The sequence below is a fragment of the Mycteria americana genome, chromosome Z, assembly GCF_035582795.1.
Source record: "Mycteria americana isolate JAX WOST 10 ecotype Jacksonville Zoo and Gardens chromosome Z, USCA_MyAme_1.0, whole genome shotgun sequence".
NCBI classification, from domain to species: Eukaryota; Metazoa; Chordata; class Aves; order Ciconiiformes; family Ciconiidae; genus Mycteria; species Mycteria americana.
Window position 1 is genome coordinate 24332128 of NC_134396.1, and position 15293 is coordinate 24347420.

At 42.6% G+C, this 15293-nt stretch overlaps 1 protein-coding gene across 1 annotated transcript in view; it reads right to left on the reverse strand.

Annotated features, from left to right (window-relative positions):
- GLDC (glycine decarboxylase) overlaps nt 1-15293 on the reverse strand; it is a 46901-nt gene that overhangs the window by 3444 nt on the left and 28164 nt on the right. Inside the window, exons 15-22 of the mRNA XM_075527196.1 lie at nt 15146-15288; nt 14161-14236; nt 6124-6249; nt 5080-5229; nt 4504-4616; nt 3722-3863; nt 1921-2032; nt 549-644 (exon numbers count right to left, since the gene is read on the reverse strand). Of these exons, the coding sequence (XP_075383311.1) occupies nt 549-644; nt 1921-2032; nt 3722-3863; nt 4504-4616; nt 5080-5229; nt 6124-6249; nt 14161-14236; nt 15146-15288 (958 nt within the window). The remainder of the gene's footprint in view (nt 1-548; nt 645-1920; nt 2033-3721; nt 3864-4503; nt 4617-5079; nt 5230-6123; nt 6250-14160; nt 14237-15145; nt 15289-15293) is intronic.

Genomic DNA, 15293 nt, shown 5'->3' on the forward strand with positions numbered 1-15293 from the left:
TTGGATTATTTCACTGATGAGGTATTACTCGTTAGGGTTTTAACAGCTTTTATGCATATTCATTAGAAGCACAGTTGCATAGGATCAAGCAGTTCAATGGGTTATCTTGTCTGGCAGCCAAAGAGTAGCCACAATCAGATTCTTCAGAGCATTTGTACAAAACTGCCTAAACTGTATCAGGATGGAAGTGTCCAAATCCTATTATCCTACTTCAAAAGTATTTTTCTTTTTAATTTAATCTTCTTCTTGAATCTTATTAAGCTCTTGGCTCCAACCCACTTGCTCCAATGGATAAGAGTCATGTAATCGCAAAGTTGAAGGGGCAGTTTACAGAACTGGGGAGGTAGGAGCAGACTTATGAGTAGCTACTACAACGCAATTGATGCAAGTATCTCTCTAAGCCCTTAATGAACATGAGGAAACCTGAAATGATTGTAACAGATTCACCATCCATAAGCACAGGACTAGAACGTTTCTGGCTCCCTTTAGAAGAGATTTAGGAAATTCTCACTTACACTGTTACTTTTAAAAAGAGACATTTGACTTACCGTAATCCTGAAGTCTCTTAGCAAGATCTACAGCTTCAATGTTTGCTGTTTTTTTGAAAGGTCTGGTATCCAAAATGAATTCATGGGCTACATAACCTGTAAATGAAAAAGCGTACACTATGTTTACTTACTAGGAGAATAATGCAATCTACCAAGCAGTCTATTCTGTTTTGTGGAGAACACGGCAAAAAGACAAATTAAAAAATACCCACTTGGGCAAAAACTCAAACCTGAGAAATTATCAGCTAAGAGATATACAACTCAGTATTTTAAGACTGGCCCTCTGAGCCCCACATCACGTTAAGAAGAGGCCTCATTTCCAAGATCAGAACTAGGAAAGGGTGGTCAAAGTAGCTCCTATAATTTACAAGTACTCTGAAAAATAATTGGATTTGTCAGTGGCCCAACTCTATTTGGGTCTTAGGCTATCTTGAATTAGCCATATACAAGACTGTTAGTTTCATGTTATGCCAGAGAAAAGCTCAAATCTGGTCTTATAGAGAGGCTAGAGGCATAAGTTATCTAAATTTATATCCATGATCCTGGAGAACCTTGTTCCATTTCATTGCTGAATCTTTCAAAATTTGCAACTTCCATTCACTTCTGTGAGGAAATAATGTATTCTCTTAAAATGCAACCTGCAGGTTTAGCCAAGGTGTACTCCATTAAATTTAAGACATATATTTTGAAGAGCATACCTATTGTACTCAACTGTTCCTTTGTGCCATTCAGCTTAAGCAATATAGCATTCTCTGATACAGTTACTTTACTATAACAGATAATTCTTTCACCTCTTATTCATTACTTCTGCCCTGCTGCAAGACTGGAGAGCTGGAGCAGGGAACTAGAATGTACCTAAAGTATTTCGCATTGCCAAGGGGATTCCCCCCTGTCTCACAAAGGAGAATAAGGAGTGGAAATGAGAAAAATTTGGGGTTTCTTTTTCAGAGAGAGTGTGAAAGGGAAAGTACAGGTGCAAAAATTGCTTCCAGTTCTTAAATTGTTGTGCCATTGGTTATGGGAGATTTGGAGGTCTCAACTTCGTTGCTTCTCCTTTGTCTACTGTTCATTAATCTGCTACTAGACTTCAAGGAGAACAATGTGATGCCAAGGTTTACTCCATCTTCTGTCATCACTGCATCTAATTACAAACAGGCATTTTTTCTTCTACTTCCAAGTATCAAAGTTTCCTTGTAATACCTCCACAGAAGCAGCGTGACAGGTTATTTGTCCCTTTGTGAACAACGTCAAGAGCAGTTTGAGATGCAGCTGTCACGTAGCATTAAAAAAGAACCATATTGTAAGCCAACTTCTACACTAGGAAAAAAAAAAAGTCAGCTTTGTAGAAGAAAACAAATTGCCCAATACTTGCCTCTTGCTCCTCTGAAAAGGATTTTGTAGTGCTTCTCTAGCCTCTTTGCCATGTAGTTTGCATTTAGTATGGCAATCTCAGAAGCATGTTTCAGACCCTTTGCTCCCATTGTCTGAAAGAGGAATAACATGAAGAAACAGATCTAAAAACACTCCCAAGCAAGCTAAGTGTGTTCTTGTACTGGCAAGCATGACAGGCAACAGCATCTTAATGCATCTGGCTAGTTTTAAGGCAGTCACACTGCTATTACACTTTTCCACTCTACACTCACAGAAAAAGCACTGCGTATTACTTGAGAGCAACTTCGGTATACATAGCTTATGAGACTGCTTACTGTATAAGAGTTTTTGCTTAAAGTCAACAAGCGAACAATCCAAACCTTTCCTCAAACAGAGAAGCTCTGAAATGAATAGAAAAAAGTGAGCAGAACTCAAGAATGTCATCAGCACACTTGTAAGAACTGCACACGCTGCCTGTCACCATCCTTACCCCCAGGCAAAGAGCATCCAGAGAGCTGCCTAAAAAGCTATGTGTGCTGTCTATACAGATTATGCCAGCAACTCAAACTCTGCTTGCTGGTGTCATGTCACAGATGATGCTGTGCATTAAAAAAGACCAGAGCCAAATGAACACAGATGCACTTATTTCTTTGTTAAAGCACTGCAAAAGGACAATGCTGGAATTGAGCTGTGGTTGAATTTCTTAACACTGCACTTAGAAGTTAAGTTGGCAAAGGAGAAAGCCAAAACAGCCTTCAAGGTAGCCCATTTAGATGGGACAGTGTAAACAGATGTCACTTTGCATTGAGAAGAAACAGCTTCCCTTAAAAATACCCTACAGTTTAAATATTCTGTAATAGGAACCAGCTTACAGTCACAAGTGATTTTTACCCACAGCTGAAAACCCACCATGGAAGTTGTACCAGCTCATAGTCACTCATTTCAAATTCCAGAAGAGCTGGTTTCCTGGGGAGTGAAACTTTCCATGGATAGAGTATCAAACTGGCTACAGGGTACTCTGAATGACACTGCCCTTACGTTCACCATTCCAACTCTTTCTCTCACTGAAAGCTTTAAATGTTGCTCAGAGTCCCAGCACAAACAGAATTTGTGCTCTTCTCAAACAGAATTTGAATCTACACTCATCTCTGTTGGCTGAACATGCCCATATATGTAACCAAATATTTGCAGGCTTATCACTAAATTGCAAGGCATTAAAAAAATTACATAGATCATGATCAAGTTGTCGCACACCGAAAGCCAAAACTAAGTTCAGTTTTCAAATTCAGTAAAATTCCCTGGAATTCAAGTTCTTATTAAACAGATTTTGGAAAGTTAAATATTACATACAGGTCAAGTATAATAATACTGCAGCATACAACCAAAAATATTATTGGAAGAACAGTAATTACCAAGCAGCTTTTAAACATGAAAACTTTGATGTCAGAGACAGTGGAGGCACAAGCCTGAGTGCAGCTTTCTGCCTTGTGTCCACTTGTCTCAAGAATTATTACAGACAAGAGACAGAAGAATTAAGCAGGCTGCATAGATACAGCAGTTGTCCTGCCATCCTCTCCTATTGCAACAGATGGCAACAGGCTGTTCCATTGTCCTACTGGAAGACAAGGAGGTTCAATGGATGTAAATAACCTATGACTGTGCTGTACTCATATGCATTTCAGCCTGTGCAAATATCCTATGACAAGTTGCTCTTAAACCTGTTCATGTGGTTCCAGTGGTCCTCAGACCTGCTGAAACAGAAACAGACCCTCAGCTGATACTTATTATAAAAGTCTACACACCTTGATATACACCCAGGAAATTGGCAATATAGCACTGGAACCCCAAGGTGCAGCACTGACAGTACCCAAAGGACATACATCCTTATCCGGCTGTATTTTGACGACAGGGTGGGTAGGCAAGTAGGGAGCCAAATGTTTCTTCCTAAAACAAAAACATTAATTTTTAGAACTTAAATGTGTGTTCCTGTGTTACCATTTCTAGACAGTTTCAGCAGTAGCTTCTCTTCACTTTTCTTCCAAACACAGTCCTCCAGGAAGTTTGGTCTATGTCCTTTTCAACAGAAACTTTATTAGTATAACTGGTGACTATGGAGGATGGCACGCAGTTTTCAACCTTTCACAAGATATTCATGCAGCTATCCAAATCAAAATGTTTTTTTAAAAGAGTAAGATTACTTTCTTTTAAATGAATATGATTTCCCTGTAGGATAGATTTATGTAGTTCATGTACCACTTCTGCATTCTGGACTATGTACAATATCATCCCTCAAAGTCCACAGATCATCTCTGCATTTACTCAGAAAACAGACTGCTGAGCAAGGTCTACCATACACACTAAAGGGCCAACAGGAAAGTCAGGGTTTGGGAATACACGTGAACCTCACCATTCGTGAGATCAGCACATGACTGTCCTGGAGAAGGACAAAAGTTTACAAACAACAGTACACCTCTGCCATTCATGGCTCTGTGCTTAGGTGAACTGCCAACCAAGATTCACGAAGGGATTTTTTTTTTTTTTTTTTTTTTTTTTTTAAAGAAAAGGCTAGTAAAGAGATACCCACACTCCAATTGGTCCCATTCCAGGTCCTCCTCCTCCATGGGGAATGCAAAAGGTTTTGTGAAGGTTTAAATGAGAGACATCAGAGCCATAATCTCCAGGACGACACAGACCCACCTGTGAAGGGAATAGTAATCGTCTATCTCAAAATATTCTTTACATGCCATTTTAAGACCTATTAACTTCATTCAAGAAAAACAGGTTGAAAAATGTTGTATGTTTTTTCGTTTTTCTTTAACATGATGCATCATAAACAAGAATTGATGCAAACATTTTTTTTGCTTTAGGAATTCTTATTCATGTCTGTAAATGTATTTGACAAAGATTAGGCAGACTGAGCCTATTTCAGTGAACAACTTGTACATCTTACAACACATTTCAGGGCAAAATCAGATAAAAGAGAATTACTTTCACCCTCTAATTTTTATCACTGTTCTTGGAAACCTCACCTCCTGCCCCAAACCCTGTGCCATCTTGTGAAGACCTGTGTTATGGTCCGAACTGAGTTCTGCTGTGCTATTTTTATTCCAAGGAAACGTACACTCCCAGTTGTAATAAATCTACCTAGGAGATTTTGTACCTGGGCATTCATATTTGCTCCGTCTAAGTAAACCTGGCCTCCATGTTTGTGAATCAGGTCACACACATCTCCAATCTCCTCTTCAAACACACCGTTGGTGGAAGGGTACGTGATCATGATGGCTGCCAAGTTCTCTTTGTGCTTGTCCACCTGGTGGCACGGAGGGAGAGAGAAAAAAAGGTCATTGAGGCTCCTAAAGCTTCTTAAGAGGAGATTTTTACAAAAACATGTAATTAAGGTCATCAAGTGTTTTACAGGTGAGAAGCAAGTCTAACAGCAGGTAGTCTAATTCATTTATAGTCAGCAAAAGATACTGGGCTCTCTCCTTCAGCAAGACCTATGGAAAAAGAGTGTTTCTTCAATAAATCAGAAGTTTAAATCAGGGAATAAGAGATGGTATTAAAAGTTGTATGTATAATAGTCACTTCTGGGACGTTAAGACAGGCCAAGTGAAACATCTGGCCTTCGAGGTAATGTGATCCAATGACCATCCCCCCACTTTCAGCAATACAGGTCTATGACTACCATAAAAGCCTGCTCGAATATGTATTTTTGGAAATGTGTCCTGCTAATCCCTTGGAATCCCAAGATTCACCTGCAGCCAATCTACTCAAAAAAGTGAAAAAAGTTGCCTAGCAACACCTTCCCCAGCAGAGGTGGGCTTGAACTTCACTAAGCGAAGGCTAAAGTGCAGTTTCAAATGCTTCGCGCTCATGAACATGCTTCATTCATTTCAAACACGAGATGTAGACCAAAAAGATCTGCTATTAAAGAGCCTACTGTGTAGAAAGACTCTCTGAGACACTCCTGCACCACAGATCCTCAATGAAAGGAAATCTCACAAGTGTCCATGGCTAGTGTCTGAGCGAGCAAAAAAAGGGAAGAATTACTTATGCTTTTCAAGCATGTATTCACTATTATTGCCCTATTTTCTCTCAAACGTGATTCAGCTGCCAACACTATTACCTGTAGAGGAAGTGTTCCTGCCTTGAAATAGAGGAGGAGTGTTCCTGCCTTGAAAATCAAAGATAATTAACTACTCACCATTGCTTTTAAATGGGAGATATCAATGCTCCCATTTTTATCCACTTCAATTGGCTGAATCTTCATCCCTGCCATTTGTGCACTTGCTGGATTTGTACCGTGAGCAGATTTAGGAATAAGGCAAACCTTAGAAGGGAAAAAGAAGCAGGGGTTAAAGTATAACTAGTTAAAAAATCTTAAAGCATTATGGTCTATGCTCAGCTACAACTCAATTATCAGAGTTTTCAAAAGGGATCCTGAGGGAATGTTTACTGGCAAATTGCCACTTGTACTGAAGGATGCAACTCAATTTTCTCTGAAGAAAATCCATTCAAGTATCAGCATTGAAATACTTATTAGGAAAATAAAGTTTCATTTGCTGCATAAATCATATTTAGGGCTGCAGCTCCAGAATATTATCTCAGATACATTTAAAATCCTTTCCTCTCACCCCCTCTTGTTTTTAAAAGACTAATTTTTTTTTTACAGTAATCACCCTCCATATGTACAATTACTTGAAAGGAAAAACTATCTAATTCCAACTTTCTACTACATCTTCAGCTGACTTCCAAAGCATTTTCTTCTGTGTTCTATTCAAAACAAAAATTTAGACTATTTTGGCTATAGCTAAGAAGTTCCAGACAGCTACTTAGATGCTCTATACAGTTCATTTAAAAAGAAAAAAAGAGAAGTACTTTTACTTAAATAAATGTAGGTTCTTCTTAGTGATAGGAAAATGGAGCTCAGGATATTTCCAGGCATTTGCTAGGAACTACAGCCCTTCTAAAGACAATAAATACACCTTCTCTAAAAAATATCCTTTGCTTCTATTCAGTAAGGATATTGAAACATTTGTCTATGGTGATTCTCTTGGAAGGATTCATTTAACTAAGTTTATTAAGTTACTCAAACTCAGCTGCATTAAATAACTGACAGTAGGGCTCTCTGTTTTCATGAGAAACTGCACGATGGTCTCTACCTTATGTTCCACAGAGATGCTAAGACAAATGTTAATTACTTGAAAAGCTATTCCAAGGAACTGACCCATCTGTCTCAGCACCTGGATATTTGCTTTTCTCACGGTGAACTGTCAATGTTTTACTGTGCAACTATGCTGAAAGGAAACACAAGGATCCCAGCCCAGTGCTGGGAAGCACTGTGGCATATCTGTAGTCATTTTAGCTGCATAGCAGAAATGTAAAGTGAGTCTAGATTGCCACCCAGTCTTGCTGGGTTGCATCTGCAGCTGCTGGGTACACAAGTTACGGATCAGGCAACAAAGCAGACAGATGTAGCGGTCGGGTAATATGTCGATACTTTTTTCCACGAGAGGGCACCAAATCCAAATGAGGCCGACTGCAAGAAGCTTGACCTGCTGGTTTACCTACTTTCTCCAGCCCAGGAGAAAAGGTGACTTCAGTTGAAAGGTGGACATTTTGTGGGCTTTCTTCTTTTCTTTTTTCCCCCCTTTTTTTTCCAAGATTATCTTCATTTTATGATAACATAATTAATCTGTTAAGCGTGAGTAACTGCAAGCAACCCGCAGGCTCTCTCTTCTGTGCAGTTAACCTCTGGGTATTTCTGAGCATAGAAGGTCCATAGGCACTCACAGAAGCCCAAGGATCTTGCACAGAATAAGAGAAACAGCAAAGCATACGTGGATAATCAGAAGATAACTGTCCAAGGAATAAAATTTCAACCTAATTTCACTTCCCATGGAATAAAACTACTCACAAAACAAAACTTGTATTTGTAAAGAGTGGCTGATTTCCAAGAAGTTTGAGGTGATCTGGATGAAACAAAGAAACAAAGATGGACCAAGACAACACTCACTATTCAATTTTAGGTAGTTTCCTCACACAGAGGTTATAGTTCCCAGGAGGTCAGGACAATGACCGTTCCATTTTGAGAAGGCAAATGAGTTCCAAAGCCAAGTATAAAATCAGGTACAGAAAATATGGATATTATTGCACTAAGGACTTTTTTCCTACCGTTTAAAGCCAACTCTATGAGTGTGTGAAAGAGGAAGATCTAACTAATCTCAGATTTCCCAGAAGTTTTTGATGTGGCCCCAAAAAATGTTCCTAAACTAATTTCCAGTGGGGTAAGTGGGAAGGCTCACATGCATAAATATTTCATGAAAACACAGGAAAGAAATGAAAAGATAAGTAGTCAGTTTTCGCTGTGGAGAAAGGTCATCCAAATAGAACATTATAAATATCTGTGCTGGTTCCCTAGCATTTCAACTTACTCATAATTGGTTTATAATGGAGTCTTACAGTGAAATGCGAAATATCCTGTTAATACAAAATCACCCAGGTCACTAAAAGAACTGATTGCATAGTTCAGAAAAGAACCCACAGTACTGAGTAATAGCATTCAAAACAGAATATACTGGAGCCAGGCAGATCTAGAATATTACAGAATATCTAGAATAATACAGAAGAGAATACAAATCAAGCCTTTGGACTCTAGCGTTAGCGACTGATGATGATCCTCAATGAATCAAAACTGATTTGCATTATTCATCTACAGTTTTTGTGGCCCTTGTGACACAAGGTTACCTCCATATATCCTACAGAAATTTATTTGAAACAGTTTGAATGGAAAAGAACTGGATGAACCTAGAGACTTCTATGAGTAGCTACCGAGGCATACCAGAGGCTTGTCTGCTTCTTCTGTCAGGAGTGGCTATACTGGGAACCAACTGACATTATAAGCAATATAAGTTTTAGCTAATCAGTTCGTGTTCCCTTTGTAACTGAAAAAGCTGGAGAGGGAGTGTCATACCACCTTGAAAAAGCAAAAAACTGTTATTGCCCATTTTCTTTTGAGGCATGGACATCTGTGCCTAGATCCATCTCACTGAAGATCTGAATCACTGTTTCACATTCAAGAGTAGCCTGTGTGATGGCTTCAATGGTTAGGTCTGCCCCTCGATCACAAGCCCATCTGTAGGTTTCAGGTCTCTCTCTAAACGTCCTGATGTTTCATGGGCCCACTGAGCTATGAATAACTCATCCTTAAGTTCCCAGTCCAGGTCTACCTGAGTCACTTCAATTCTGGCAGCCTGGTCTACCTGCTCTTTTTTTTTGGTGTTTTTCAGTGGTGCTGCCCTTGGACTTGTGAGCATCTGTCTGACATGTACCTTTACAGGAATGCTTTCCACCTGGGCAGCAATGTCTTGCCAGAAGGCAGCAGTCCAGATGGATTTACCTCTGCGCTGCCAGTTGGTCTGTTTCCAATGGTGCAGCCACCCTCACAGGGCATATGCCACCATCCATGAGTCAATACTGACATAGAGTACTGGCTGCTTTTCTCTTTCAGTTATCTCTAGGGCCAGCTCCTGCAAACTGGCTCAACTTGCCTTCTCCTATGATGGCTTTGACAACTTGTTGTGTAGGACTCTACAAAGAAGCCTTCCACTTCCGATGGTTTCATACAACAAACAGGATCCACTGGTAAACAGACCATACTGCTTTTCACCTTCTGATAACTCATTATATGGTGACACTTCTTGCGCATGAGTCATGTCCTTGAGTGATGCTCTGGAATTTATGCCTTCTGATGAGTCCATGATCTCTTCCAGGATTCCTGGGTGGCTGGGGTTCCCCATCCAAGCCTGTTGCATAACCAACACTACCCGCTTACTCTATGCAGTGTCCTTTGACCATCCAGTACAGCACAGGCAATCATGGTGCCAAGAGGGGCTGTGCTTCTGTACCAACAACTTGTGAAGCAGCTCAGCCCCCACTGTACACTGCTAGTATCTCTGTTTCAGTCAGAGTGTAGTGGGTGTTGGATCCTCAATACCCCCAGCTCCAAAACCCTAAAGGCTGACCTTGTATTTCTCCAGGTGTTTTCTGTCAGAGGCTCCAGTTGAGGCTGTGCTCCCTGGCTGCAGTGTAGAGTACCTTTCTCACAGCTGGTCCCATCCGGATGGGCCCAAGGGCTACCGCATGAATTATCTCCTCTTTGATCTGTTCGAAGGCCCGTTGCTGCTCAAGTCTCAAAACAGTTGCTGCCCACTCAAAATAGTTCTTCTTTAGGGTCACTCAATAGAGAAGGCTCACAAGCTGACTGTAACCTGGCATACACATGCATTCTCCCGTAATCCACAATGCCTAGACAAGCCTGTGTTCCTTTCTTACTAGCTGGTGGGAACATAGTTACTACCTTATTGGTTGCAGCCCCAGGGGTGTGACAATGTCCATTGCTGTTTTAGTCCCAAGAACTGAATCTCTTGTGCAGGTCCTCTGACCTTGCTTTGGTGTTACAGCAAAACCAGCTTTCCAAATGATCTGGATTATTCTTTTCCCCTTCTCAAATGCTTCCTCTGCTGTGTTGCCCCATACAAGGATGTCATCCATGTATTGCAGGTGTTCAGGGGCTTCACCCTGTTCCAGTGCAGTCTGTATCAGTCAAAGACCGATAGGCTGTGCTTCCAAGCCTGGGGCAGTCGGTTCCAGGTGTATTAGACACCCCGCCGCATGAAAGGAAACTGTGGCCTGCACTCTGCTGCCAAAAGAATAAAGAAAAATGCTCTGGCAATATCAGTTGTGGCACACTGCTTGGCCACCTTTGACACCTGTTCATACTGGAGCTCTAGCTTGTCCCACACGGCAGTACTCAATGGTGGCATCACTTTGTTCAGGCCATGATAGTCCGCTGTTAACCTCCACCCTCTGTCAGACTTTTGCACTGGCTTTATGGGACTATTTAAGGGTTATTAAGTCTTGCTTATCACTCCTTGGCTCTCCAGTAGGTGAATCAACTTATGGATGGTAACCAGGGAGTCTCGGTTGGTGCGATACTGCCACTGGTGCACCATCATGGTAGGAACCAGCACCTGCTCTTCTTTGTCATGCAGCAACCCTACAATGGAGAGGCCAGGCAAGGTAGACAGTTGTTTAATCCTCTCTGTGTACACTGTGGCCACACCAAAGGCCCACCAGTACCTTCTTGGGTCCTTGAAATACCATCACCTGAGGTAGTCTATGGAGGATACATGGAGACTCTGAGCCAAGGATACATGGAGACTCCAGGCCATCACAATAGGATGCTTCTGCCATTTGTCTCCTGTTAGGCTCACCTCAGCCTCCAACACAGACAACTGTTGGCATCCCCCTGTCACTCCACAAATCCAGATGTGTCCTGCCCCCTCCTACCCTGATGGCATTATGGTACACTCTGTACCAGTATCCCCCAAAGCCCTACACCCCCGTGGATCTGATGTGCCAGGCCATTGAATCCATACAGTCCATTAAACTTCGTTATCCCCTTCCTCCACCTAGCCAGAAGCCAGGACCCTTTACTCCTGGTTGTAGTATTCACTCTCTGACTCCTGTGGTGTAAGACCAGAAGTCCCTTCACCAAACTCAGGATAAGAGGCATTTTCAGCCCTTACTCTGTGTCTGGGGGACTGCTGGTTGCCTTCCACTGTCTTGGCAGCAGCAGGTGTGGCAGCCTTCTTGGTCGGTCCCTTCTTAGTGGCTGTCTTCCCCTGCAGTTCAGGTACATGGGCTTCTAGCTTTGACTGAGTGCACTGTCCCTTTTCCTCGTGTCCTCCCCAAGCCACGCAGGAAGAACCAGAGGGTGACATGGGGTGTGCACCTGGGGCTCCCTTTCCCTCTGGCAGGGGGAGGGAACCACAGGGCACCCCTGACAGCCAAGACACTGCCTGTGGGGATGAGAAGTGGAGGGATTCTCTTTGAAACACCCTGGAACTGGCAAGACAGTCTCTCCACAGTTGGTATCTCAAGATAGGGCCAGTCCACCATCACCAATGAGTTGGCGTATGACACTGGTCTATTTTCCACAGACCTCCTCTACATGGCCCATGTGTACTGGATGTCATGCAGATCTGTGGAGACCTGTTTGTTGTCCAGGTCACTGTAGACCACCTTCACCACTCTTAGATTCTGAATTCTCTTAGATACTGAACACCTTCCTCAGCAGGCGTTCAATTGCCTCAGTAATTGACAAGATCACCCTTGAAAGCACACCTCACACTCAACAGGAACCACCTCCAGAGGCTGCAGATTGTAAACTCTCTTCTGATTTCTTTGTTGATTCCCTGGTGCCTAGCAAGGGATCCCAGCTGCTGGGCTTTGTGCCTTCAATTCCTGACTATCCCCTCCAGCATCCCAGCATTTGAGCAACCAGGCAGCAATATGCTTGCCTGGCTGGCAGCTGTAATTTTTCTGCATATCTTGGTGCTTGCTCAGGGTTAGGGATGGGGTAGTTTCTGCCTCTTGGATGACTTCTGTCACTTCGTCCTTATGTTTCCGTGCCAAGGGACTGGCTTCCTGATCAGACCCTTCCTCCTCCTCCTCCTCCTTTACTAACTGATGGTACAGTCCTGTTGACCTCTACTGCCAGTGCTTCCTTTTTACTACTGGGGCAATCGCTATGAGTGAGGTTTGGGTCCCTGTCTCAACCACCGTGTCCTTAGAAGCAGAGGCCCACTTTCCTCTGCTGCTGTGACAGTGCTAGACAGAGGCCCAACAGGCACAGGCCAAGCCCCAAAACAGTGCTAGGAGCTGCTGGATCTCACTGGGGTAGGCAAGGCACCCTTCCATCAAGTGGTGTGCCAACTGAACGGGATCACGTGCCTGTTCAGGTATAAAATCCCAGGTTACAGGACGTGATAACAGCCCTAGGCACCTGCCCAAACCCTCCTACACACCCCGTCACCCAGGGATCACCTGCCTCGGGGCACGTTTCTCTGTCAACTCAACAAGTTGTTTACTTTTACACCAGGATCAAACCAGGCTCCACACATCCAACAGCAAGCCAACAATGTTAGATAACAGGATCAAAAATCTTACGTAAGGATGTACAAAAAACTCAAGAGCCCATGCAACAGAGCTGAACACATCAAGCCCAGAGGAGAAGAGGGAGGTGTAATCCCTCGCTGTCTCTGCAAGGTAGCTCATGCAGCACAGGAACAGCATCACAGCCAGGGCTGTATGCCACACCAGGCATACGGTCATTGCTTTTATCAAAATGTTTCCAAGCACAGCGAAATACATTGATAAGCAGCACCGCAAGCAGCAAGAGCCGAAAGCAGCCATAAAAAGCCCTAGACTCTAATACACAGTAAAGCAAGCAAGACCACACAAGAGCCTGCCAATTAACAAATTAACATGCTCAGATCAAAACTGTCATTACCTCAAGCCCCACGCTGGGTGCTAAAAAGGACTGTGATGGGTTGACCTGGCGAATGGCCAAACACCCACACAGCTGCTCACTTGCTCCTGTCTCCCACAGGACAAGGAGAAAACAGAAGTAAGGTGAGAAGACTCATGGACTGAGAGAATGACTGTTTAATAGGGAAAACAAAAGCTGCGTGCACAAGCAAAGCAAGAAGAGAAATTCATTCATTACTTCCCATGGCCAGGCAGATGTCCAGCCACTTCCTGGACCTCAGGAAGATGTCCAGCCACTTGCTGGGCCTCAGCATATGTAATGGTTGCTTGGGAAGAAAAATGCCATAACCATGACCTTCCCTGCTTTGCCCTCCTTTCCCTGAGCTTTTATTGCTGAGCACGCCATTATAAGGCATAAAACATCCCTTTGGTCAGTTTGGGTCAGCTGTCCTGGCTGTGTCTCTCCCAACCTCTTGCCCACCCCAGCCTACTCCTTGGGGAGGGACGGGGGCGGGGCAGGGCAGAGTGGGAAAGAGAGAAAGCATTGACACTGTGCAAGCACTGTTCAGCAATAGCCAAGACATCCCTGTGTTATCAACACTGCTTTAGACAACTCCAAAGACAGCACCATATGGGCTGCTATGGGGAAAGTTAATTAACTCCATCCCAGCCAGACCCAGTACAACCACCCTTTAAGGGAGTCCCCTTTCCTCATTCCCGCTGTCTGTAAAGAAAGACTTTTAAGATGGTACCCATGATCCATGAGGGAAGCAGGGAGTACTGAAAGCTTGCCACAGATGAGGATACACAACCTAGTTTCTCTCTAGGTGAGTCCCAGCTGCTGAACCAACTCTCCTTTCTCCACTTCCCACCCAAAGCTCTTCCTCACACGAGTGTTGACACTTACAGTTCTATGACGTTCTCCTTTTGCATTTAAATAAGCTTTGATTGCAGCCAAACCTGCGTACTCTCCTTGGGCTCCACTGCAAGAGGAACACAAACCCTGTTACACAAGCACACAAACCAGAAAGTGCCAGCTCTCTACTGAAACTTGAAAATTGTCCAGCCCTAATCCTTCTCAATGGCTTTAGGCAAGTGTCAGCAAATTAAAAAAAGCACATCCCATGGATTAAATTACAAATGGACAAGCATTAAATAACAACTCTTTTGCAAACAGTAGATAAAAAAAGTTATGTCATTTTACATGCTCACACTATGATGTTAAAAGCTTTTAGTGACTGAGCTGATCCCCATTTCTGCAGTTAGCAGGGAACTATGTGCTTAACTACAGAGAGGCAAACTAATACTGAAATGCATCGTAAAGTGTACACTGTGAACTCTTTCAGTGACATCCTAAGTGTAGAGTAAGTCCTTGCTGCTCTTTTTGTATCAAAACTACTAACAGACAGAAACAGGCTGCAGCAGTACTCCTTCAGCTCTGCTTTATTTATTTCAGTGAGCATGCAGATCCTAGGCATTCTTCAGTTAAACCTAGTATTACCTAGTGCATCAAATATCAGTTTCAACAATTATATAGTTGCCAGTTCATACAGCTTATTCCTATTTCAAATCTTTAATTTAGGTCATAGGAGGATATCAGTAACATCACCATTTTAAGCAAGCAATGGTGGAGAAACCAGCCTTCATAGAGAGAAAAACATGGGAAAAAAGATTAAAAGAATAGAAAAGACCAAATCATTAAACTTTTAGAAGAGATGAGACAAAATAAGGTTCTGCAGTTTTGAAAAAACAAATCTTGTTTTCATAACCTTTTATTCAAGGCTTCCCTTTGTCAAATTTAATTTTAGAAACTTCTTTGGCTTGCACATTTTCTTTAGAGGTAAGTTTTTGGAATCATGTTAAGGAGCAAATGTTCAGAAAAAATTTCGTACCTGTTTGGTTGGAAGGAGATTTTGTCATAGCCAGTAATCTCACAGAGGTCCTTCTCTAAATCCTTGAAAAGCTGCTGATACCCTTGAGCTTGCTCCAGGGGCACAAAAGGGTGGATGTTGGCAAATTCTTTCCATGAAATAGGCTATT